The sequence below is a fragment of the Xenopus tropicalis genome, chromosome 1 (genome assembly GCF_000004195.4).
Source record: "Xenopus tropicalis strain Nigerian chromosome 1, UCB_Xtro_10.0, whole genome shotgun sequence".
In the NCBI taxonomy this organism is placed as follows: domain Eukaryota; kingdom Metazoa; phylum Chordata; class Amphibia; order Anura; family Pipidae; genus Xenopus; species Xenopus tropicalis.
In genome coordinates this window covers 68,492,613-68,520,037 of record NC_030677.2, presented here as the reverse complement: position 1 = coordinate 68,520,037, position 27,425 = coordinate 68,492,613, and the positions used below count along the sequence as shown (strand labels likewise).

At 37.6% G+C, this 27,425-nt stretch overlaps 1 protein-coding gene across 1 annotated transcript in view; it reads right to left on the bottom strand.

Moving 5' to 3' along the window:
• Positions 1–3,524: 3,524 nt before the first annotated feature.
• The window catches only part of elovl6 (ELOVL fatty acid elongase 6), a 46,633-nt gene continuing 22,732 nt past the window's right edge, over positions 3,525–27,425 (bottom strand). The window contains 3 exon segments of the mRNA NM_001017257.3: positions 3,525–5,804; positions 9,144–9,295; positions 12,933–13,064. Coding sequence (NP_001017257.2) covers positions 5,380–5,804; positions 9,144–9,295; positions 12,933–13,064 — 709 coding nt within the window. The 3' untranslated portion in view covers positions 3,525–5,379.

The window sequence follows — 27,425 nt, the reverse complement described above, 5'->3', positions numbered from 1 at the left end:
TTAGCCTTTCTTAGCACTAGGCGTTAATTGGAAGCCTGAATGATAGCCTGCGAATAAAGAGCATAAGTTGATGCATTAATAGCTGCTTGAGTGAAGCATTCTTCTAGCAGTGATTTGTCACTGATTCCATTATCAGACACAGTGTGTGATTGATTGCTCGCTCCTCACACACAATTTACACATCTTGCCAGTAGGCTGATGCACTGCAGAGTGTTTAGCACTTGCTGTACAATAAATGACCTATATAGCGTTTTATTTAAAAAGAAGAGGATTAGCACTGTGTGAATATCTTTTTGAAAATATTCTGGAATTCACATTAGAACAGTTCCAAGTGCGGTAGCGATAGGGCCATTAATATTCTGCTCCGATAGAATCATATTTTTGGTAAACAACAGGTGTGATAATTTGAAGATTCTTTGGAATCTTTGGGGGGAGGGGGTTGGACTAGTTTAGAGCTGAAGATATTGACTTACTGTATAAAATTATCTTTTATCTGTCCCTTCCAGCTGGCCGTACCAACATCACATTATGAGCACTATTGGTAAGGGGTTTATCAAACTACTGGAGACAGAGCTGGGTCACAAGTACTTCCCTAACCATATAAAAGCAGAAGGTGCTATTATATAGGTCACTGAACTCCAAGGGGACCTCTAATATTGTAATACATTTTAGCAGGTGCTAAATTATCCATTAAAACCTACAACATATAATTCTGACAGCCTGTCTGCATTCAGTAAGGGCTTTCTCTTTTTTGTCCTCATGTTCTCCACCATTCTTTTCCCACTTCATTATGACATAACAATTTACAGTGTGACAGCCAGGTTTCTGTAGTTTTAGTGTCCTCTACAACAGTGCACCCACTTGTGGCCTGCCCAGATCTGATGTCAATGGCAGCCATATTGGATACCCGCATATGCAGGCAGTGGGAAAAGGGAGCAGGGTCAGTATGACAGAGACAATAGAGCAGGGGTAATGCAAGTGGGAGCCGGGGCATTGTAAGAAGGGTTGTGTAAGCAGGCCTGTAAGTAATGTGAGCAGGATCGGCGGCCAATGAATAGGAGCACCAGGTAGGGGAAAAAACAGCTAGGAGCATATCACTAAGTTATAAACAATGTGTTCTGATGCCATGTGCAGTCTCTAAAGATTCAATTTACAGTTTAAGCCATATAGTACAAAAATCAGATTTCTCCACTGATGCAGATTTAAATAATCTCTGTAAACAGCAACATATGTTGGCTCTGTACAAATGCAGTTTTCCCACTGTATTTCCCAACCACTCTTATATGGGAGTCACTGTATTTTCCTTCCTAAGAGAAGAATTCAGCCTTAGCAACTCTAGGCTTCCTTCCTTCATCCTATATTTATAATATTGAGGCTCATACTGAACATCTCTTAAATTGCAGTACAGAACCTGGTGTTATGCTTTCCCGCTCAACTCTGTATACTGTACATCATCTAGGTGCAAGACCAACAGACAAAAACCTTGCACCGTGGAGCCCACCCTGTTACCGATATTTATGGATAGACATGACTGTATTTTTAAATCTCACTTTGAATTATGGGGATTATTCATTCTCTTGGGTTAAAACCTCCAAAAATCTATAATAGCATCACATTAATGTGTGAGAAACTGGAGCCATATTGAAGGAAGGGAAAGTTCTCTTTGCAACAATTATGAAAATGTTTGGCATGCAGTTCCCTTCACACTCCCGGGTTGTGTATACTATATTTAGTGGTGATTCTCACCACATTAGCCCAGAGCCTCTACAAGTATATGGATAATGTTACCTTTGGGCATAGTTTATTTTCATTTTATTGAGTTGTATGTGCTTGCTGCTATGTATAAACATATTGCCAGCTTTGGAGACTTCGGAATAACACAATAAGAGATCCCGCCTTTTAGAAATTTTCTGACAGACTTTCTTCCATCTGTATCTGAAGGCTGGTTAAGCTCCTAGCATTCAGGATAATTTGGTTGCTGATAAAAGGCCAGCTTTTAATGGATCTTGCTCTGTGGTGAGAATAAACAATACCAGCCTGTTATGGTACAAGGAACTTCATTTACCAGGTAGATTTCATGAAAATTGTGAAGACTGATAAAAGTTGTAATAAAACAAACCTTAAACATGCCAAAACACAGGAGACATGATGAACTATTTCCCCAGAATGCCCTACATTTACCAGTATAACTTTAAAAGTGGACATTTATCATTCTAAAGTACTAACACTAAATCGGGAAGGAATTCATGATGTCACTGGGGCTGAATGCACATAAGCATCTATACAGCAGTATAACCATACAGCTAACATGTTGATTTACATTTTCACTCTCTTTACCAGTTTAAACAAACTTTACTTTATTTACTGTCAGGTGCAGGAGACAGGTTTAGGTGTGTGCTTGCTATATCCTCGGACTCTCTGTAGCTCCCCCCCCCCGTTTTTAGAATTGCTGTTTGTTCCTTTTGCAGGTGCTCCTGCTAGGAAAAAAAACTGCACTGGCCCAGGGAAGTTTGTATTGCAGTGCCACGGAGCCATCTTGCTTTCCCATTTGTCACACCCATTTGTTACATTCACATGTGAGGATCTATAGCCAAGTCTAAGACTAATGGGGAAGCTAGGTAACATGGTACTACAGTGACAGTGACCAAAAAACAATCCAGTGGGCCATGGTGCTGGTGCCTCCCACCCCCCGAGCATGTCCAAGTTTCACCTTGGCATATCAATGGAGATAGGGGATAGGGGTCAGACTGCCATCATTAACCAGTATTCAGTGATGGACACTGAGAGACAGCGGCAGTGGTACAGCAGTGTGGTGGCTTGTGGTGGGCCCCAAATAAGGCAGAACAAAACTGAACCTAGCAGTTCTATTCATTGCGTGGGTACCTAATATTTTGGCACCTCCTCAGTGAACAAGGCTTTCCTTGTCCTTGTTATAGGGTATAAGAATCCATAGCAGTCTGTTTTTGCACAGTGAAAGAAAATATACATTTATTAAAATTTGAATGGTTTTATGTGTAATATTTGTAATTGCAGTGGAAAACTGTGCTTGTTTATCCCTTTCTGTTATCTGGGTCTGACTCTTAACACAATTTAACAGGAGTCAGGTCTCTCTGTTCTGCCTGTAACCTTGGCAGGTCTGATACATTCTAACAAATTCTTACATGCACACTTCTTTGTTTTGGCAACGATGGGGTTTACACACCAGCCATCCTGCCACACATGCTGCTGGTCGCTTGCAACCCACTTACCCCCATGCCGCTAGTCTCACAAGGCCCATTCAAGATGCTACCCCTACTCATTGATTGCAAGGGGCCCCCCTCCACTTCTCCCACCACTGGTCACTGCCTTGCTCATGTCCCCTTCTTCAGTGAGTAACTTACTGACCTCCAAGCTGTGCGCCCCATGCTGCTGCACCCTAGGCAGCCACAATTCTGCCTAGTCCTGGTTCTGTCCATATTTGTTTGCCGGAACTAAAGTATATATATTCAGTGGATTACTGAAGAATAAATCAGTCATTTCACCAGTTTAACAGAAGTGTAAACTTTATTGTTTGTTACAATTGTTCTGCATGTCTTTCCTTCCAACCTCTGAATAACCGTTCAGACAAAAGGCATCATTTCACAACATTTCTCCTATTTTTTTTTGTAACTATTACTGAGACCTGAATCAGTCTCTCTCACCTCTACTAGGAAACTAATTATTTAAAAAGCAGCATGAATTGCAGCACCATTAAAGCTAAAAAATAATCCCTTTCGTGGAAATGTTTCCACAAATGACTTTTTTTTTTCTTAAGTAGCCAGAAAATGTGCTTCTACCAACCACAGGGCTCTAAGATGATGACTGCGTGTTTCCTACATATTTCAGATTTACAGTATGATTACTGTATTTCTACAAACAATGGCAGCCACTAACACAGATGCAGGAAAGCCGTGGTCTTTAAGCAAATCCCAAGGCTGGCTGAGGATCCTAGGTGTTGAAGTTTAGTAACAGTTGGAGAGCCGCACTCTGACTGTCCCTGTTAGAATACCTCTCTTCTAATCTGCTAATATATTAACCTATCTAAATACAATTAAGACTACATTAAAACATTTAACATCAAGTTACATTAAGTGCTTCCTTGAAATATTAGGAATTTGTTTACACTGTATTTGGCTTCTTTTGAGTTGGTTATACAGACAATACACATTACGGTCTTTTAAAGAATATGGCTTGCAACAACTTGAGATCTATCATTCAAACCTGGTTATGGAATTCTTTGCTTAAGCCGGTAAAAAGTCCATGGACATAGATAAGTACAGATGGCTGGAAATCGGATGAGTCTCAGACTGCGGTGTCAAATAATTACACAAAAAATATGTCCCATATCCTCTTTGTTACTCCCTTTAAAAAAAATGCCATGAAATTGTAGAATGGTGAATTGTACTGTCGACTTGTACCAGGAGAGGGCACTTTAATTAGAATTGTACTGCTTGAGAAGCAAATACAAATGAAAGCACAGTGTTAACCCTTACACACACACACACAAACAGCCCTGCAGTAGTTATCTGATAAGGAAACGGTTCACAAAAATAGAAAACATTAGCCTTTAAGATTTATATAATAATATATAGATGTATAGATATACACTGGGCTTTTTCATGTCACTTGGAGTGAAACATTCCAACAAGCAAACCCACGTTATTTCCTTTCAACTTTACGTGCAACCTTTAGTTTGGCTTGAAGGTAGATCCTTAACAACTGATGAGGCTTTACATTTTGTTTGGTCCATACCTGCCATGAATTCAATTGCAACTGGGCACTGTATAAAAGATAATAATAGATAAGTAGAACAGTAAGAGTCTTGCGGTAATACTGTAGTGAACACCTTGGCTAACTGGTTTGATTTGCATATTGAAAGGAACCAAACCTGTAGATGCGCATATCACGGGAAAGCAACCTCAAGGTCGTTGTTCAACGCACATTTTTCCTGTAATCCGGGTTACTTCTAGTCCATGACACACAGTCTTGTTTTAACCCCAATCAAATACTGCAAAGTGTTAAATCTGACTGCTCTCGTGTCAGTAGTTAGGGGTCTTAGGAATACACCCAAGGTGAAGCTTTCCCAAAGATCTGATACTTGGTCTAAGATCACAGTCCATCCTTGCATTTTGTTCCCTTGACATACTATGTAACACAACGAATCATCATCACATTTTAATAGTAATCTCATTTACTAAATCAATCTGTTTTCTGTCTGTTGTCTTTAAGAGGTCTCAGTCTAAGTGCTCGAGATGTAGTTTTCTTTGTGCCTCTGAACAGTTGCTCAATCCTAACCTTCTATTACTTTTGTATTTTAACAATTGGTGACCCTGAGCTGTGACTTGGCATCGGAGTCCATCTTTAGTCAGCCTTAGAAGCTTTCCTGGTTTTGGTGATATAGGCTTCAAAGAAGAAGTGGCAAAAAAGCACAAAATAGCTAAGGTACATAATAGAAGACCATACAATGTTTTGCACATGAGATGGGCACTGTCCCTGCTGCATCCAGGAAAAGACCAGATAATTCACCACACAGCCAATAATCATTTGGGTGATCTGTGACAATGTGATCAACATGGCAAACTTCCGTGACACTCTAAAGCCAGCTGCCCGGAGAGCATAGTAAGAATACATGACGGCATGAACTCCGTAGTTCATGGTCATAAACCAGCCACCGCCTGCAACCATGTCCTTATATGAATACCAGGAATACAGCAATACTGTTATATGGTGGTACCAGTGAAGGAAGATGAGCTTCTGTTTTCTAAGGATAATGAAAATTGTATCTCCTGAAAGAAATAAGACATTATTTGTTAGTGATTCAGTCTATTAAGAAGTAGTTTAGTCTCTATAGTGATTATTTAGATAGATAGGATAGATGACAAGCCGAAAAACGATTGCCGAGAATACGCTCCATACGCTTAAAACTCCCCCTACCTGTGCCTGCACCCGAATGAATTGAATACGCTTGGGTACAGGTACATGTAGCCGATATCCGTCTAAAAAAGCGAGAAAATGCAAAGTTTTGCATTTTTAGGCGGGTATCGGCTACATGTGCCTGCACTCGAACATATTCAATTCATTCGGGTGCAGGCACAGGTAAGGGCAGCTTTAAGCATATGGAGTGTATTCTCGGCATGCTTTTTTCGGATTGCCGAAAATATTCGCGATACGCTTCATGTGCATTAGCCTTATATGAACTGCTTATTATAGAGTAACATCAGCTGTTTATATTGCACACACAAGGGGTGTGGCGAAAAATGTGGTACTGTGGTTGTGTTAATGGGGGCCCCATATAAATAACCTGTGTGGGGCCCCAGAGTTTCTGATGGCAGCCCTGATCAGCCCCCTCACTCTGAACAGCCTTTCCATGTGCCTGCACTGCGCCCAGGCCAACACAGTGTCTCTGGGTTCAGACAAACCATAAAGCAGATTGGAGTGTAGGGGCGTTTTTCAGTCTGTGCTTATATGCAGACCAAGAAAACACCCCCTATGGCAGTAGTCGTACAGGTATGGGACCCGTTATCCAGAATGCTTGGGACCTGGGGTTTTCCGGATAAGGGGTCTTTCCATAATTCAGATCTCCTACCTTAAGTTTGCTAAAAAAAAAAAAATTTAAACAGTAATTAATCCTGGAGCCAAAACAATCCTATTGGGTTTAATTATATCTTAGTTGGGGTCAAGTACAAGGCACTGTTTTATTATTACAGAGAAAAAGGAAACCCTTTATAAAAATATGAATTATTTTATTAAAATGGAGTCTATGGGAGATGGCCTTTCCGTAATTCGGAACTTTCTGGATAATGGGTTTCCGGATAAGGGGTCCGATACCTGTATGCTTAAAGCTAATGTCCCACATTTAAATGTGATAGGTAAAATAATCGCAGGGGTATCAGTGATTAGAAAACTTGACTACACTCAGCTCTTGTTGGCATGGAAGGTTAGGAGATGAAAATGTTGCTGCTTGCGATTCATCTATGGGTAGAAAAACTGTGGCATCCCATATTTTTATATATATATTTATATATATATATATATATATATATATAATTGTACAAACTAAAGTGGAGCTAACGTACCAGTCTAAGGACCTAGTCCGAACTCACGGACATATATATATATATTATAAACCAAATAACTATAAAATGCTGACACATGTTTCATAACCTTTAAAGGCAACAGATACCAAAGAGCCAAGTGGAAAGTTCAACTTTGACACGTCACTGGCACTTTATTCTTTTCATGCCAGGGCCGTAGATTCTACATTTCACAGCACGTAAAGGTTAAACAAAACAGCATAATTGAGGGAAAATATTCATAGCGTTATTTCTCAGAGAGATTTAGATTTTCTAATGTGACAAAAATTAATCTGGGGGAATGAATTTGTAAGTATTCCCTAACACGGGTTACACTGCTTTGATTAAATTGCACCTAATCCCGGATTCTATTCGAGCAACTGGCCAGCACATCTTTTTGGCACAGTGAGAACATAAGGCACTGAAAGAACAAATGCCAAATATTAATCAGGTGCTTTGAACCTTAAGTATTTAGGCAACTGTAGACATATTAAATGTCATAAACCACAAGATGCTATAGCTAAAGATATAAAATAGGGCACATTACGGATTATTTTCTGTGTTCTGCAGAGTGCGCAAAAATACCCATAACTTAAAGATGATCTGATAATAGAATGTTGTTGGGCAGAGGTGAGCAAGGAGAGATAGAAGTCAGTGCAAGGCTTACCAGAGATTAAGTCATTTGCAGCTTAGTAGGGACAGACTATGGCTAATGAGCATTAGGACAGAAATAATATAACCTTTAAATGTACTTGATATGCAACTCCATGTGTGCAAACTAAAGAAAGGCTACTGACTGGCAGAACCTGCTAATAAATTGTACATAGAAATATTCTGTTAAAACCACTCAGAAAATTTAATGTTATCTGGAAAATAATGACATGAATATGTTCGGTCATTATGTAGAGTTTAATTTCACCTTTAAGTGCTGTGAAAATTAGAACCTATGGCACCTACAGGGAAAGTGCCGGCATTGTGAAGTCTACTTTTGCACCTTGCTATCTGATCTGAAGTACAGGTTTGTTTACATTCCACATGTGGTATAAGCTCCAAGCCACTGCTGTCTTCTGTGATGTGAATGACAGTAGCCAGGGTTTGGATGCTTCTCCACTAGTAAAGAATTTTCATTGTGTGCCATCAGTCTTAGGGCTCTGTCACACGGGGAGACTAGTCGCCAGCGACAAATCTCCCTTGTCGCAGGCTACTAATCTCCCCGAAATGCCATCCTACCGGCGTAAATGTGGGATGGCAAGACTAGTCTAACCATGTGCCAGAGCCCTTAACAGTTACTGCTGTGTTTACAAGGGGAACTTTAATTAAACTTAGCACCAGAACTAGGGATAGGTAGCAGCGACACGTCAGAGGGGGACCAAGCAGTGCGTGGTGAGTGAATGGACCAGGCTGGAGGAAGAGAACCAAGCAGTTAATAAAGCTGCTTGTGAGCAAGCTATCTAGGGAATGGAGCTATGGACAGGCTGGGTGCCAGGCCATGCAGTATTGCCTTGGCCACCAATACTACTTGGCTCAGCAATGATTAAATAATTACATTCTCTTCCTTTCTCATAAAGCTATAGTTCAGCCATACTTTCTGTGTGAGATTTAAACTGTATCATAGAGATTCTGATCTCCATTATGCATCATCAAACCTGAAATCCATTGTTTAGATCTCTACAGAATTATGGACCAAATAAAAAAAAAAAAAATAATGCACAGAATTCAGTAAGAGTAATGGAAGAAAATAATTTTGCTTTTCATTTAGAAAAGTATTTGTATATTTTATGTAACACTGTATGTATGCTTTTCTGCATTCTCACAGTAAGGGCAATTGAACTTGAGTAGACACTAGGCATCCCAATTCAATATTAATTTGTTCAAACTTATGGCCTCAAAACACCTCGTTCTCCTTTGCACCCAATTAATTTTGTCTAAATGGTGCTTGCCAGTCAATCAGACCCTAAATTGCCATATTTTACCATACTTTCTCCTTTTTGTATTCTTTTGCAAACAGTTCAAATAGCCTTGGTCATGTTTGGCACAGTGTCAGTGACTTACCCAGTTCTGGTGCTTTGCTCAGCACAAAAGCATAAGCCCAGAATTTGCTTACGGGTCCATAATAGAAGCTCTGGTCACATACTGACTGCTTCAGGCCTTTGGTCATCAATATGTACAGCATATAAGCGCCAGTCCGAACAGCACCGAAAATACTTTTAATAAAAGAAAACAAGTTCACATTAAACAATGACCAATCCCCAAACTGATACCCGAACTGAGACCTGTATTCAGCGCATCCTTACAAAACATTTGCATGAATTTGCATGACTAAAAACATGGGGCACGTGTGAAGCTTACAGTTTTATCCCATATGTAGGGCTATACCCTATAACCCATAATTATTTGTTTCTGCCTGTTTAAGGACTTTATTTTTGCACTAAGACCTGTGAGTGCGGTATCTTTTCAATTTAGTACAATACTTGTGTATACTGCACCCAGGCATACTTACTCCAATATTACGTGAGTGCCTGTTTTTCATTGCTTTTATATATATATATCAGGATGACGATCCTGTGGTGATCGAAACGCGTAGATGGTATGCTGAAATAAATCACTGACCTGATTGATGCTGTAGCTGTGAGTGCTTTCTACTGTTGAGTTTGATGCATTATTTTTCAGCACCCAGCCTGTGCCCGATACTGGCGAGTGCCGATTCTTTACAAGACTATATATATATATATATATATATATATATATATATATATATATATATATACACACACATATAACATATTATGGTGGTGCATAAGACCAGTCAATCCATTTAGTCTGCATGCCTCAGGGAGGGTCAAACATAAATGACAATTTTAAAACTGAATCTGCAGCCCACAGACAAGTTATATCTATTTAAACAGAGCAGCAGTGCTTTCAGGCAGCGGTGATTTACCAAACTGGCTGTTAAAAGCTTCCAGAAGAAACCAGAAATAATTTAATGGGCATCAATCTCTGTTGCTTTGCGTTTAATCATTTCTTATTTATCAATAAAAGCAATTTAAGTAGAAGACTGCCTGCATAAATCCCCTATCTCTTCAAGACTGTTTCACTGTCCAACTAAGTTCTTAGGTACAAAAAAAATGTATATAAATAACTGCAGCTCAACTCAGAAACATATCCTGAATGATATTCGCTATAAAAATGGTGGCATGGGGCCAAATAACCATATTATATTGAGTTCAAACTACTTATGGGGCAGACACAGACACAACAACAGTCAACACAGTCTGATCAATGCCCTATGTCAGCAATGTAATATTATTGCTCTACTGACACACTGCCAATAAATAACGTAAAACTAAATCCATACTTGGCAATCCTGATACAGTAATATACTCTACAAATGCACTGTCACACATAGACACAGCCACAAGGCAATTAACTGCTTACTTTCAGGAGAAAATCCTTGAAGTTAGCAGACCTGGCCAATAATAAATTGTAGATGTGACATCTAGCCATCACAGAACTGCAACCCATGACAAAGCATCATCTGAACACGTGCTGTCTGACTGTGCATTTTTTATGCTCTGCCTTTTCATTCTGTCTAGTTATACAGAAGGTATTCAACTGCAAACAACAGGTTTCAGACAGGATCTAAGACCTAATTTACAAAATCATTAAAGAACTACTTCTCTGTGGGAGACTTAATGGGGCCAAAAATGGTGCAAAACACTGTTATGTATCATTTTACTGGTACAGGTATGGGACCTGTTATCTGGAAACCTGTTATCCAGAAAGTTCTGAATTACAGAAAGCCCATCTCCCACAGACTCCATTTTAAGAATATAATTAACATTTTGAAAAAATATTTTTTTCCTTTTTCTTTGTAATAATTAAACAATACCTTGTACTTCTGTCCCTCGCTGAACTACCATTTCACTATGCACACCTATTTACCTTTATGTATATTAATGTCTAAATTGTTTTTATTTGCTCATACTGCTTTTTATTATTGTATATAATCAAGTATTTTACCTTTACTGCACTTACTTCAACTTCACTGTATTTACTTCAATTTCACTGTACCATATTGTACAAGTACTTCAATTTCACTGTACTTACCTTAACTTTACTGTACTTTAACTTCACTTACCTCACTTGTATTTATTTTAACTTCACTGTACTGTACAAGTACTTCAACTTTACTGTACTTACCTTAACTTCACTGTATTTACCTCAATTTTACTGTACTTATTTTAACTTCACTATACTATACTGCACAAGTATTTCAACATCACTGTATTTACTTCAATTTTACTATACTTCAACTTCACTGTACTTATTTTAACTTCATTGAACATTGTGCTATATTGTATATATTGCTGTTGTCCCTTGCATTTCTGATTAGATGCTAAATTTCATTTTGTTACCCTGTATTTATACATGTGTCATGACAATAAAGTTGACTCTAATCTACTTGATCCCAACTAAGATATAATGAATCCTTATTGGTGGCAATATAATCCTATTGGGTTTATTTAATGTTTCAATTATTTTTTAGCAGGCTTACGGTATGGAGATCCAAATTACGGAAAGATCCCTTATCCGGAAAACCCCAGGTCCCAAGCATTCTGGATAACAGGTCCCATACTTTACATGTAAGGCTAGCTGTAAGGTTAAAGCTGACCATACATGCATTAATAAAATCATTCATAACAAAGTTTCATATAACCTTTGGTGTGTACTTGCTGGCCCAACAATTATCACCGATATATCCATGTACTATTTCTACGGTCTTTTACATGCATAGTGGTCCTCAGCTGTTCTATGTTCTCAGTGGCATGTGTTCATGTGTATGTTGCTGATGAAGTGGGTACAATAGTCCATGCATCTATGACTTCTGGACTCTTATGATTGCTTTTAATCTACACAGGGCAGAAAAAGAGAAATAGCCGCAGGAAAGAACTGAAAAGTGAGCTCTGGGCAGAAAGCATAAATTGCCAATTCAGAGAAGCTGCATGTTCTTTAAAAACAAAAAGTAATCAAAATCTTTATACTTGTGCAGCAAGTTAATATAAGAGTCTGCTTTTTGTATTCATTTTTGGAATGGTCTTATTTGGTTTGTGCTGAATGGACACCTGTCCTTTCTCATACTTTTAACCCATTGCATCACATTCTGAGAGTCACAAAAGTAACTAATTTTTAACCCAAATAACCAAAGCATCAAGCACTGTGGTTTAGTCATGTTGGTCAATCTCCCAGAAGAAGATAAAGGATAAACCATGCAATTTCCTTTTCAATACAGAGCCACCATATTTAATGTCATCATGAGGAGGTTTCAGCACCCTCTATCTACACACACGTTAATATATAATGAATCCTGCTGAACACTGTTTAAAAAGTTCATTCTACCAATTAAAATACAAGATGCATATCTGTTACCTAACCATGCATAGGATAGTGATCACACTGAACTATAATGACTTTTTGAACTATTTTTTAATTATTTCATTTAGTTTCTGGCCTGCATAAGAAGACAGGCCCATAACCAAGTAATTATGTTGAAAATGAAATCTGCCTTCACTACCTTATAACAGTTCTTCTACATGCACAACAATAGTTTAAGGATAAGTCAAGGTGAATATAGGCAGCCACACTATGTTATAAAAAAACCCCCAATTGTTTGGACCAGGATTATTGGACATCAAATGTGTCTTGGACCTCTGAGTTCTAGAATTAGCAATGCAGCAGCTTCATTTAAATATGCAGCTAAAAAAAATTGTGTAGAATGACTTTTTGTATTTAAAATAAAATGAAAAGCCACATATTCCTTTAACATAAAATTGATAAGTGTACCTGAAAACTGCAAGACTAAGCGACCACAGGATGAGGGGCTTTCTTAACTCAAATTTTTCTCGCTGCTTCATTAGGTGCCGGCCACCAAATATAAAGGCTGCATATAAAGCGGAGAAGAGGAATGACTTCTTCCTAATAAAGGAAAAAAAAAATACCATAAATGCGATCAACGACAAAACAATTGCTAAAACAAAAATATTTGTCAATCTAGTGAAGAAATTGTAAACACAGGCTTGAAAATTGAAATTCAGAACATTAAGTGAATCAGCGTTTGGAATGATCTATTTCTCATTCCACTAGTATTTAAGTAATGGCAACCTACATGACAAGTTTTAAAGTCTGAAGCTCGCTTCTATGTATCTGTAGGACGCATTTATTTGGAATCCAACTTAGAAATAATACGGCTAAGCAATTGCAAATCTTTAAAAAAAAAACTCGACTTATGAAAAGATCTGTGCAAAGTAAATTTCTGCACAAAAAATAAAAATTTTAGAATACTGCTGAAATGAACTGGAGTGCTATCCTATTCTTTGCAAGTTTGCTTTAAGAAGACTTCTAAAGAATACTAGGAACAGTGACCCGCTCAGAACAATAAGAGTGTTTCTTTCTAAACCTATCGTTGGTGCTGTGCTCTTCTCTATTCTGTTCCTTTACCCTCCTTTTCATTAGATGAAGTGTCCAATGATGCAAATCCAGGTCTGAACAAGGATTCAAAATAAACCCTGACATTTTAAGTACACAAAGGCCTAAACTAAAGTAACCATAGTGACTGACTGTGGCATTTACAGCAGTGCCTCCGGTACTTGCCAGAATCCACAGATTGCCGGTCCAGGCCTGTGCGGAATGCATTAGGAGGGAGGAGCTAAGAGACCATGGAGCACTGAGGTACCTCTGTACTATTAGGGGCACATTTACAAAAGCACGAACGCTCCGAGCGTATTTTCGCCGATTTTTTCGGGCGTCCGCACAACTTTTTCGTACGCCGCACGACTTTTTCGGACGTTTGCACGAAAAAATCAGAAAGGTTTTACCGCTGTTTACAATTGTTCGGTACGAAAATTTCGTGACTTTCGGATCGCCAATACGATATTATCGTGACTAATATGATTTTTTCGGAAGCAATTTCGTGATATTTGCGATCTTACGAAATTTTCGTTTCCAATACGATTTTTTCCCATTCGTGATTCAGATTCGTGGATTAGTAAATGTGCCCCTTAGTATGGTATATTTCTTTTTCAACCAATTTATGATTGTTTTGTGTTACAAATAAAAATGTACCAGTACATAAACTGAAATCAAGTTTGATACTTAATAAGTGTGAATGCAGAAGCTCTAGACTACCAAAAAAGGGTAGAAAATTGGGATCTACTTCTCAGAGCCCCTAGAGGGTCGCGGTCAAGAGTGGCACAGCATAAATCCCATGTGGAAATGTATACCTCTTAAACTTGGGAGACCCCAATGGCAAATTCTACTAGTTACCTGGTATTTTACAGGGTCCCCATCAATAGCATAAAATAGATGTACAAATAAAAAGTTTCCTTTTTAGGGACCAGAGACTGATGTGGCCCTCCAATAATACATTACCTTTTTTCACTTTGGCTTTCATATTTTGGGAAAGCCAAAGGGCACCCCTTGCAAAAGAATTAAAAATACTGAATAGTAAAAACGAAACCCTCATATTATGTGTTTTAATAAGCAAACCCAATAAAATTACCAGATATACAAGTCCTGTGCACCTGGTTGTTGTAAATATAATATAGAAGAAAAAAAACATCTGTGACACTGTTGTGTGCAGGGCAAATAGAGTTTCCCGATAGAGAGGACAGCCATCTGCTTGACTAAATGGTTGCATATGGCACAACTGTTTATTATCTGGAAGTTTTTTACAGTAATTATACTGATGTGCCAAAGATGACCAAGTCTTTGCTGAGTTTAGTTCTCTTCAGTCACAGAAGAAGCGAATGCTTCTTTCTTTTTTAATGAAACATGCTAGAATAATAATATTCTGAAGTCTCAGAATAACTCTCAGAATAACTAGCTTGAGGAGAAAGCCTACATGTAAAAGCAATTGGAAAAGTCTTTCCGAAGACATTTATCCCTGTATTTTGTACGTACAGATCATTTATCCTGGGTTATGATCTACAACAGGGGTCCCCAACCTTTCTTACTCGTGAGTCACAGTCAAATGTAAAAAGACTTTGAGAGCAACACAAGCATTATAAAAGTTCATGGAGTGTGCTCTATAGACACTATCAGCTTACAGGAGGCTTTATTTGGTAGTACATCTTGTTTTTATTCAACCAAAACTTGCCACCAAGTCAGGAATTCAAAAATAACTACCTGGTTTTGGGACACTGAGAGCAACATCCAAGGGGTTGGGGAGCAACATGTCGCTCACGAGCCACTGGTTGGGGATCACTGATCTACAACATCAATCACACAAAAACAACTTGGGGAACCTCAATCTGACAAAATAATGCCACTTTTATATTTATCTGTGTGAGTACCAAATGATGGTATAAGCACCACATTGCAGCTGCTATTTATGCCCATAGTGTCAACATTGGTCTCTACTGCCAATACATTTGAGGTTACATTACTATAATTTGACTCAATAACAAAGAAATACATTGATAACTTCAAAATGATCATGCAACTTCTTGGTCACGTCACAACAAATACATACTTTGAGGGGCAATGAGATATTATAAGGTAAGATAGTTGCAAAATGAAGCATCTGTATGTCCCCCAACTATCTAGTCAGACTCTCTATTTTGCAAACAGTTTACAGGTAGCAAATAAAATTCTTGTAGGGAATAAAATGTGAAAAGTAATCCTCTTGTTTGGTCAATGTGCTAAAATGGGTGCAGTTTGGACAGACATGCAGCAAACAAATTGTACATATTGCTATGGGATCCATTTATTTGCTCTCCAAGCCAAATGATGGGATCAATATGTGTGTGGGCATGGAGAATAGTTAGGTTGGGCAAAAATTAAGTGCATAGAAGACTTTTGGACCTTTTGGCTGTTAATTCTATCTGACCAACTAACACTATCCACATCATTAAGTTTACATTATTTTCATTACCTTTAGAAATGGTAAATAAACACTTAGGGGCACATTTATCAAAGTCCGAATTTCTATGCTTCTAAGTACAATTGGCAAAATTTTGTATTAATAACGATAATTTTTGATGTACGTTAATTGCGCGAAAATTCGTATTGTGGTCGTATGAAAATATTGTGGTACAATCCTAAAGTTGCGAAATTTTTGTATCCAAACTATCGTAAACGGCGCAAAAAACTTTCTGACTTTGAACCTTCCGTGCATGATTTTGGAAACCTCCCATAGGACTCAATGGCACTCTGCAGCTCCAACCTGGCCAAAAGAAAGTCACAATACCGAAGCTTGAATGAATTCCGAAACTTTCGAAGTTGTTGCGACAAATACAATTTTGTCGCACAAATTGACGCAAAGCACAAAAAAGTTGCGGAAATTAACGAAAATATCGTGGAAAATACACAAAGTTCTGTAAATTAGAAAAAATACAAATTTTTCCCATTCTGACCCAATCATACTTTGATAAATGTGCCCCTTAAAATCAATGAAGCATTAACTTGTTCAGTAAACAAGGATATCACCGACACTTTTTTGTGTGCAGAAATGATTCAGCTTTAATTCAATAAAATAGCTCCCAGCATTTCTTTACAAAAACAAAGTTTAAAAGGTAAAGAAATCAATAAAAGCAAAAAAAAAAACTTCAATAATTATTTTTGTCCTCAGCTGCCATCTGATAGAAAAGGCTACTCTGTCATTGTTTGTAATACTAATAAATGAAAAGCACCCTACTGAATGCACAGAGTGGTGACAGGCGGACCATGGTACATCAGATGGACAGTGGCAGACAAAACCTATGCTATGCCTCTGAAGATGTTGCAGATGCCTATATTTTAAGGGACCAAATAATAATGCATAGTAGACTGTATAGAATAAAAAAAATCAGTCCAAGAGTAATTAGGAATCCATTTAAAGCTGCATTATATGGCAGCAAAGAAAAGGCACTCTTTATCAGAATAAATAATCAACACTGACTATACAGTGAAATGTTATAAAAAATAATAATAATAATGTGAATCTTAGAAAAAATATGAACAAAGACAGCACAAAACAGAAATATGCAGCTTGAATAAATATTCAATCCTTGCCATACTTTGGTATTTTGAGGAGCTACATTCTGCAGCAATAACATCTTTTATTTTACGGGTAAAGTATGCCTCTAGCTTTACTAACTGTTGATTTTGCCTATTCTTCCAGGCAGATTTGTTCTAACAAAAAGTGCTGGGCAAGTACATTGCTTAAACAGCCTGGAGGCAGCACTGAATTGAATTGTACTAGTCGGTTGTATCTGGTGGTCTTCTCATGCCCAGCAATAACTCGAAAACCAAAAATTATTCAATTTTTATAATCATTTAATCAAGTCATAATTTTATGTTATATTACATGAACCAAAAATGACTATTGCTAAAATACAACATCAGGAAGAACAAAAAAACAGTTCTTTGCCTGATTTGGGCCATCTGCTAAGCTAGACTGATCCAGCCAACTGCATCTACATGTGAACCGGCTGAACTAAAAAAAAGACAAAAAAAAAAAAACTATTAAATTTTAGAGAGACTGAGTTGCATACTAACTGCCCAGCAACATATAATTATTTGCCTGCAAACTTTTGTTGTTTGCTAAATTTTAATTGTAATAAAGTAAAAAGACAGCACAAAAACAGAAGATTGAAAACATGTAATATGGGTTTTGTTAAAAGGAAATCTATATATGTTTTACTAGACATAAGTTATATTCTGCCTACGTTATGGGTAACTTACAGAGTTGTGCCCTCCTATATGTGCTCTATGACATTACTGGCACCCATGGCAGCCAATGACATTAAAACATATTACACAATGCGTTTGCGTCTAGGGAATAGCACTGGATTCAATGAATAACACATAAGTTTGGTGGATTGTGGGTAATGAGATGGGTGAATGCCTTTGTGCCTCCCTCTGCCAGTCATTAATACAGTGTTTCTGGACAAAGGCAGTGCTATATTCATGGTGGCGGGGGTACAGTCTGTTGTTCATTGTGCAAAAATACAAAAGACATAGTGGTCTGTTACCATTTTTTGCACTTTGCACCATGTCCCATATGTAGTAATCTGTACTGTACAGTAGAATACATTAATACAAACAGGGGGTTATTAGGATAATAATAGATATATACACAGTATAACAATAAATACAAATAAATAAATACAAATAAATACAAGATACAGTTGCAATAAGTTAAGAGTCAAAGACACAAAAGGATGGAGGTTCCTGTACCGTAGAACTTACAATCTAGATGAAATCTAGTAGAAATATAAACAGAAGTTGGGATTCGGTGGTCAGTTTTTCCTTAGTAGTGTAAGTTCAAATATGATGGTATGCTCTGGACAGCATAATATGTATAAATTATATATTTATATACTTATTTATATTCAATACAAAGTACAGTTACAATAAAGATTAAATGATAACTTGATTAAATAAGCAAAAATTCAGTCCTAATTTGCTAATACAGTACAATTTTAGATACACCCCCAATGCTACAGCAAATTCATCAGAATGGAAATGGGATGATTGTGATGTTACAGAGTGGGTAAAATTTGCTTTGACCGCAAAAAACGAATGTTTCATGGCATTTTGCAAGCTTTCAGCAATAACTGCAAATTCCTGCAATTCCTTCGTTCAGCTGACTGAAAGGCTATAGTGTTTTCATTTAACTATAAACCTATTATTGAAAAAATATTATGTTTCACCGAGTACCAAATTTTTCAGCTAAATGCAATACTTAGCATAGCTCTGGTCCTATTAGACAGAAAATGTCCGCAATAACAAGTGACAGCTTAAAAATGAAAAAAAGAAAGAAGCTCAGAGAAATGGAGACACCCAAAAGCACAGCCTGTGACCCTTAATACATTCGTGCTTCAAATCGAGTACCCATGGGTATTTCCAGGATACCTGCAAATCGGTTGGCACTCAGCTGGAATCTACTTGATGTCCCCACTGTTGGTTAAGTATTCATTCTAGGAGTATGCAGAATCTACAGTGAGGCATAAAGAGTTACCAATTGGCAGCAACACAGATACTATGGTGTGTAACTGCCCCTTTAAAAGATGATTAGCAGCTCTTAGTTGTACAGTTTTTCGCAAGATTCCCCACTGGTTTAAATTGGAAATGGAATTCGAACACAACAAACCAATTCAAGCACAGGAAACTGCAAGTGTGTATGTAACTGCAGTGATATTGCATTGCAGTTTGCAGCTTATTATCAAAATTTAAAGCAACATTTGTGACTGTACAGTAAAAATTTACAGAAATGCATATACAAATAACACTTAAATAGTAACATATATACAAAAAGGATATTAAAATCTCCACAGCTAATTCTAGCTTAACCCACTGCTCCTGACCACAACACATCACATCACTGATAAGGAAAGCCCAAGGGATGACAAAGTTGTGGTATAGCCAGTATCAGGAGCATGAAATTTTGTTCTGCCAGTACTGTTGCTAAGTAACTGCTGGCTAAGTGACGTAATTCAGCCTTATATTCCCACGTGACATGCCTGTAGTACTATAGCAGTGACAACAATGCACAATATTTCACAGAATTTGGAAACTAGAATTTGCAGTTTAATGCAATAAACAGAATACCTTTAGAGTATTGGTATTTTCTGTATATCATTTAGCATGAATGGATTATCTTACTGTTGATTTTTTTTTTATGCAAAAAACCCTATATGGCAGATTCATTATGCGGTGTAAAAAAATATAACAAAATTCGCCACACATGGGCAGGCTTCGTTGTGTAAAAAATTACACCATTTTTTCTTGTGAACTAAAGTTAATGCAACACATGGCTTTTGTAAGCTGCATTTTTTATTATTCACTCAACTGTGTAAATATGCTAATAATGCACTCACATTGGAATGAATAGCATTGCCCCAATTGTAACGGCTGTTAAAAGACAAAACACAGGACTGTGCATGGTTCGGTGTTGGCGAGGTAATGCCATTAGGTTTCCAGTGACTGCAATGCAGACGCAATCAATGTTGTTAAAATACACTGTGGTATCAAGATGGCAACAGTAATCTGCGTCAAAACTGATGCAACAGCACTGCGTCTGACTCTGCTCTGTGCCCGAGTTGGCAAAATGGATGCAACGGTGCACATGCTTTGGTGCAAGTTATGCCTGTACCTGTGTTTTTTTGGCGCAAGTGTGCTGCATCTATTGATGCAGGGTGGTGTGCCTACAGTGTTTGTGGATGTAAATGAGCCCTAATGACACCATGTGGACCATGAGGAATGAGAAGTCACTGATGGAAATGGATTATGGGAAAGTAAAAAAAAAAAAAACAAAGTATGGCAAAGTCAGCTTGTATCTGTTCATGTTTATGCACTGGTGTATATTACATTGCCAAGGTAATTTTTAAAACACCATGTGTTGCATTAGCTATAAAGGAAAAGTCAAGCCAGGGTTGGTAAATTTGGACATAGGGCAGATTTTTTTGTTTCAAAAGGCTGCTGCAATGTATAATCTCTGTACTGCATATGTATTTTTATACTTGGTTGTTATAGGAAATTCCTTTGTATCTTTGTGTTCGATTTCTTACTGATAGTGTTACATCCTAGCACGTGAATAAAATATACTGGCAATATATAATGCAACTTGCTGCTGCAATGATTGCACTTTAATTTTATTAAAGGCTCACAATTTGTTGTTTTGTTTTGTGCAATCTGTTCACATTACATTATTTTGTAGTTTTGGCAAGTGGGTCAGCATATTCTGTTAAGCCCAGGGAATGAACGCACAGCTGCAGGCAATGCCCAAGACAGCAGAGCTGCTGACTTAAAAGGAACAGGACTCGGGTCAGCAGTTTTAGTCCCATAAGCAGCTTTTAGAAACTTCAAATGGGCAGAACATCTGTTTGGAGCAGATCTGGAGAAGAATAAGAAGTTGGCATTAATTAAGGCAGGTATAGGCAGCCCTTACTGAGAATACAGCACATGCAGTTACTACTCCATTAGCCAACAAAGAAGGATTTTATTTTCTAATCTACGCAATAGATTTTAGCACAATAATTTAAGCAAAGAAATGCTCCTGCTAAACAACATCTAGTGGATGCATTACAGGGTCTTTCAATGGCAAATCAAGTCCAAATGCATGAGAAGATTATGCCCATAAATTGCTCAAGTGATGCCTATAATGACATGGGTACAACTTCCATGCAGATTACAATACTGTGCTAACCCTCTCTCACTCACAGCAGGGAAAGGAGCTCCCATATTGAAAGGTATTTGTTTCCACAGACAGAATGGCACCAGTGCCTCTAAGGCTAGAGGCAAACTGTGCATTTTGCACACAACTCTCCACCTGTGTACAAAACACAGGAAAAGGAAAGCGGATGATCCACACTGTCTGCCCTTAGCCTAAAGCTGGCGAAACCTAGTTTCGTATGATTCTTGGACTGTGTGTGCATTCAAAATTATTGTCCCGATTTTCGCACCATGTCAGTCATTTAGTCAGTCATTTAATCGATTGCCCAGGTTAGAGAATTTTGGTCAGATAATGATAAAATCTGCATGTATTGTGTATCGGACAATATCCTTGGGGGCCTACAAAGGAAGTCACTTTAGTACAATTGGTGTCTGCCAACTATTTCATTTTTCAGAACATCCTCTGATTTGTATTTTTAGGGCTTTATCCTACAATTTCAGTCTGAATGTTAGAAAGGCCTATGCATCACTTCAGTTTTCCAAAGTTGCTTGCAGGAGGAAACCGAAGTGAAGTGTAGTCATTTCAGAGAGATTAGTCACCTGCAGTAGCAGACATCTATCGTAGACAACTAATCTCTCCGTGGGACATTACCCTTAGATTTATTGCATGTTGCAAGGTGCACATCTTCCAATCTTCTGACAGATAAATCTCACATTATCCTCAAGCACTCTTGGGTACAATAAAGAATTCATAGTGGATTCTATGTTGGAGAACTGCTCAGGGTAGACACTTGTGGCACCTCTTCCTTTGATGCATGAGTAGTATGCAGACTTTTCTGTGCATGAACCAAGGTTCCAAGCATTCTTTGCATAGGTCTTTTGCGCGCTTTGAATGAAAAGCAGCAAGAGTGAACCAAAGAGTTGATTCTACTGCTAGAATCAATATAAATGTAATTATATTTGCTTTAAATGCCAATTTGGAGTTAATAGAAGACCCTGTTTGCCTAGCCTCTGGCTCCTACATGAATACTAACTTGATAATTAATTTATGTAATGAATTACTGCATAAAAATGATTCTTAACATTTTTTAAAATTCTCAGTTTATCTGTAAAAGTGATTTTATTTTATCAGATAGATTGCTAACAGTTAAGTTTGTAGATAATTTTTACTACATATATTGCATTTATAATGGTGTCACCAATGTGCACAAGGATGTAGTGCAAACACTAGGAGGCCACTCTCATTTGCCTAATGATCTTTCTGCTTTACCGACTTTAAAACTGTGACAACAGAGAGATTATTGCTTAGGGGGATTAGTAGAATGTATGACTTTTTTCTATATATATCTGTAGTGGCTCCAGGGATAAATGAAATGTAGCTGATTAGCTGTCCTATAATACCTTATTTTGATCAAAGTGAATTCCTATACTAAAACAAATGTGATTTACAGGATATAGCACTGTCCTCTGAAGAAATTTTGTCTGGGCAAAAAAAAATGTAGCCAAGTAGAAAGGCAACACCGTAAAAGAACACATTACAGAAGCCAAAGACAGCATGATTGTGCAAATACAGTGTGCAGTCTTACCAGCTTCTGTAAAAATATTATCTTATGGCCAGCTAGGTGGGTATGGGAGCAGAACTGATCAGACCCAGTCAGCTTACCAAATATGCTGGGCAAGGCTATGACTCCAGTTTTTGCTTAATCAAGGCTACCACACTGTCTTAGAGCATACTGTGCTCTCTCCTTCATATCTTGGAAGAACCTGAGGATTAAACACCAGAAGGGTTATTTACATCTGCAAGTGCAATGAGTAAAGTGCAACTGCACAATTTCAAATCCTCCCACCCCCACAATACGAAGTTTTTTTTAAAGAATTCCAGTGTAGTTGTGCCTGACAGAAAATGTCACAACTGTGCACACATTTTGTTGCAAATTGTAACATAAACTGCACTTGTCAGCGTGGCGTAATTTCTGGTATTTGGCGTGTGAGTGACATGTGAGCCAGATCACAAAGGAAACCCTGAGCTACTGCCTGGTCCAGAGGTGGCTGTAGAGCAAAGTTCAATTGTCATTTTCGAGAACAACTATACAGTGCAAAGAGAACATTTTGATGCACATACAGATACATAACCCATTAAGGCTCTGAATTACAGGAAGGCAGCCATAGACACCATTTTTAATCAAATAATTAAAATTTCTTAAAAATTATTTTAATATATTAATAAATCATTACCCTGTATATGATCCTATGATATCATTAATTCTTACTGGGGCAAAACAATACAATTGGGTATATTTAATTGATTTTTTAGCAGACAAAGTACAAGTCTCGAGCATTATGATTAACAGGTCCCATATCGGTACCTATACAATATGTCTGTAAAAGAGCACTTTTCTTTTTAATTTACTCTAAACTATCTCTAAATATACACAAAGGAACCTTCTACATGTATATTGGAAATATGATCCCCCAACTCAATAACTATAACAAAGGTAACATTTCTGCATTTTAACAAATACATAAACGGTAGACTCAGTACTGACTAAGATAAATAAATGTGTGTCTTTAATGATCTTAGGACTACCTGCAAAAATACCACTTTGCCTTATAGTCTACAATGATAAGACAGATACATTTTACATATTGGCTATATGCTAAAACCAATGACTTATGCCAATGGTTTTTCTCACTTCTCATCATGTTATTATCAATAGACACAGCCCAGGGCCACAAAGAGGCACTTTTTCACACCACACTTATAAGCCTAACAATGTACAAACACAGTCTAGGCATGCATATAATCTGGTAAAAAGTAAGTATGGATAGTTCAGGAACTACTAGAAAACAACCTTCTAGCCATGCAAATGTGCAGGTGTTGTATGCTCCCTTGTTACAGCCGTCATACAAAGAAGCACAGTTCAATTAAGGCTGGAGAGCTGAAAGATGCTCTTGTGATGACTGCAACCTAAAAAATCCCATGATATCCTTTCTACTGCAAGTCTCAGCATCCCCTGACAGTCAAAGCTGTTGATAGATAGATAAAGTTCTAACTCAGCAAGAACTAGAGGGCTACTAGTTGGGCATCACTGAAGCGAATAGTACATAACCGCACTTCTCTTTTACTTCAAGCCCTGACAAACACCCAAGGGGAGATGTAGAAAGCAAAGTATAGCAGGACTGACTGTGTGTAACATTAACATAGAATCAAGGATAGGAAAAAAAAAAAAAAGTAGGACAGCTTGCAATTCGTTTGGCAAAATGAAAATGCATTTTCTTGCTGTCTGTACTGAAACATTTTAAATGGTCTATACTGCTATTAGTGAAAAAAAAAAAGATGCTTCTTGTATCATGCATACAATAAAATATAGACAAGTAATGGGAAGGCCATCTCCAAAATAGTGTATAAATAAATATTGGTGGCAAAACAATCGTATTTGGTTTATTAAATGATTTTATTTAAATAATGTATGGAGATGTAAATTATGAAAATATCCTTTATCCGGAAGACCCCAGCTGCCAGTCATTCTGGATAATAAATCCTATGGCATCTGCCTTTTGCAATTTCTAAATGTTTCACATACCTACTCTCCCCCCTTTTATAGATTATAATTTGCAAACTTCCAATTAAGAAAAATGTCTGTTTTGGTTTCCAGAGTAGTTTGCATTCATTTACAATAAGAATAAAAAAAGAAAAAACGACTTCCATTTTCTGTTAAGCTGGGTAATTGCACTCTGTAATACCGTAATTACAACTGCCACAACAAGTTCAATTTTAAAACACAGTCACATCCAGAACAGTAAATATGCCAAACAAACGAGAAACTGTTTACCAAGGGTAAGATTTTAAAGAATGTGCGTCCACAGAGTAGTGACAGAGTAGTCAGGAGCAACCCGCTCCAACCCTAACCCACAGCTACGTCTTTCAGCTCTGTATGTTACTTCTGCGTGCACCTCTGGCTCCAAGACAGGAAAACTTTGGAGCAGAAAAGTAGTGTACTTCCCTAGTCTTACCTGCACCCAACCAGAAGAGTCATCCAAATTTCAACCGAAACCCACGGGTCCCACAGGTTTCGGGTCAACCTGCACATCACAACTATACAGATATTTTTCCTGTTACCACCAAACTCTGCTGAACCTGCAGTTCTTACAATTGATTCCTCAGGGCTTTTAGTGTCCAGTTTACTTATTAAAAAAAGGTTATGTTCACTATATAGAAGATGATTATAAACAGCTGTTAATTCTGTAATACAAATTTTATTAACCGTAACTATTAAATAGATTAAAATAGCATTTTTCCATATTTTGGTATGAATATGATGGAGTAACTAATCCCAAGAGAAAAGAATACTGAGAGCAAGTCAAAAGTGAATCACAGATTCATAGAGCATAATAGAAATACATAATTAGTGCACATTTAAATGATGAGAATGATGATAGAATAATAAGGATCTAAAACCACAGTATTAGAGATAGCTGACAACTCTGATAGCTGAAACTAGAACACTGCCTCCACTGGCTACATTAGCTTTAAAGATATCTGTGGCATATAGCAGTATAATGTCCACTGGGAAGTTTGAGGGTCCATAAAATATCTTGGAAGACCAATTGCAGCTAGTAAGCCTCCATTTGAACAGTGCTGCTTCCAATGATGATTAGCTGACAAAGATCTAATTAAGTAATAGAGACTTCCTACAGACAACTCTAAAGATCTGCAATACAGATATGTAGACAGTTACTCCGCTGGCAGCAACACTTTTCCCCAGGGCATTTGCAGTAATGCAAATGGTAATTGGCTTTGGGCAGGGTTGCTGGGGATCTCAAAATCATCATTTGATTTTGTTTATAATAGCTCAGAGTTAAAAAATTATCAGAGCCCCTTCTTCTCCTTCCATAGTTCCTCTGAAGACCAGAAGTTAAATATCAAAAGCACTCTCAGTTTCCCTTGCTTAGCGCAATAAATAACTAAAAACACCGATACTTCTTAAATAAAACAGGGAAAAATAGTTTCAGCACAAGCCCTAATTATTGATCTCATGTTGAGCAAATAGTGTATGCCGTTTAGTACATTTTTTTCACTTACAAGAAAAATAAGCATTCTCCTCCATTGTTACACTGAACTATTATTTCAATAAATCCTTGATGATGATCATGGTTGACAAAAGTAGAATAAACAGCAGTTACAACTGCTCTGCTTCTCTCAGCCCTGTGTTTTTTGTGCCAGGCTGAAAGAAGCAGATCCGAATCTGTACGCTCCTCTTAAAGACTATGGCAACTGCCCGAGTGTGGGCACACACAGAGCGTATGGAAGCGGATCTACTTTTCTCAGCCTGGCAGAAAAGCGCAGGGCTGAGAGAAGTGGATATACGCTTCATCTGACTTCAGAAGTACAATGTGTGATTTCACTGTTGCAATGTTAATATGAATGTAAAAATGTTTTACACACAGCAAATTAATACAATGTAATAAGTTAATATTCAATACTACAGAGCAGTAATGTATTTATAATTTAGATGCCATGCCAGTTCATATATGATTCAAAGAGTGCTAACAGTTGCTAAATAAACTATTAACTATTGCTGTGTTGAAACCACTGTGACCAGTGCCAGGGGTTAACTATATGGGATTTAGTGTTTGGGGGGGGCTGTACAGCATTTTTTTCATAATTATCCTTCCATATGTCTGTGGAGCCACCGTGCTAATAGTCACAAAACAAAAGTTCTATAGTTTACACAAACAATGGCCAACTAACTGTAAATATGATGTAATATAACCAAGCAGGGAAGCAACAAGAACTTCAGTCACAGCAAATATAAAAGCTCAGCTAATTCTGAAAAGCCAACACTGGCCATGTTAGCTACCCACATAAGCATTCTAAAGGGCACTACATTCTGTAGGGCAACAATTTTAAAAGAGAAGGAAAAAATAAAAACATTTACAGGTATGGGACCTGTTATTCAGAATGCTCAGGACCTGGGATTTTCCACAATTTGGATCCCCTTATCTTAAATATGCTAAAAAATTATTTAAAACATAAACCCAATAGAATTGTTTTGCCTCCAATAAGGATTTAATTATCTCTTAGTTGGGATCAAGTACGACGTATTGTTTTATATAAAATAGACTCAATGGGAGATGGCCTTTCTGTAATTTGGAGCTTACTTGATAATGGGTTTCCGGATA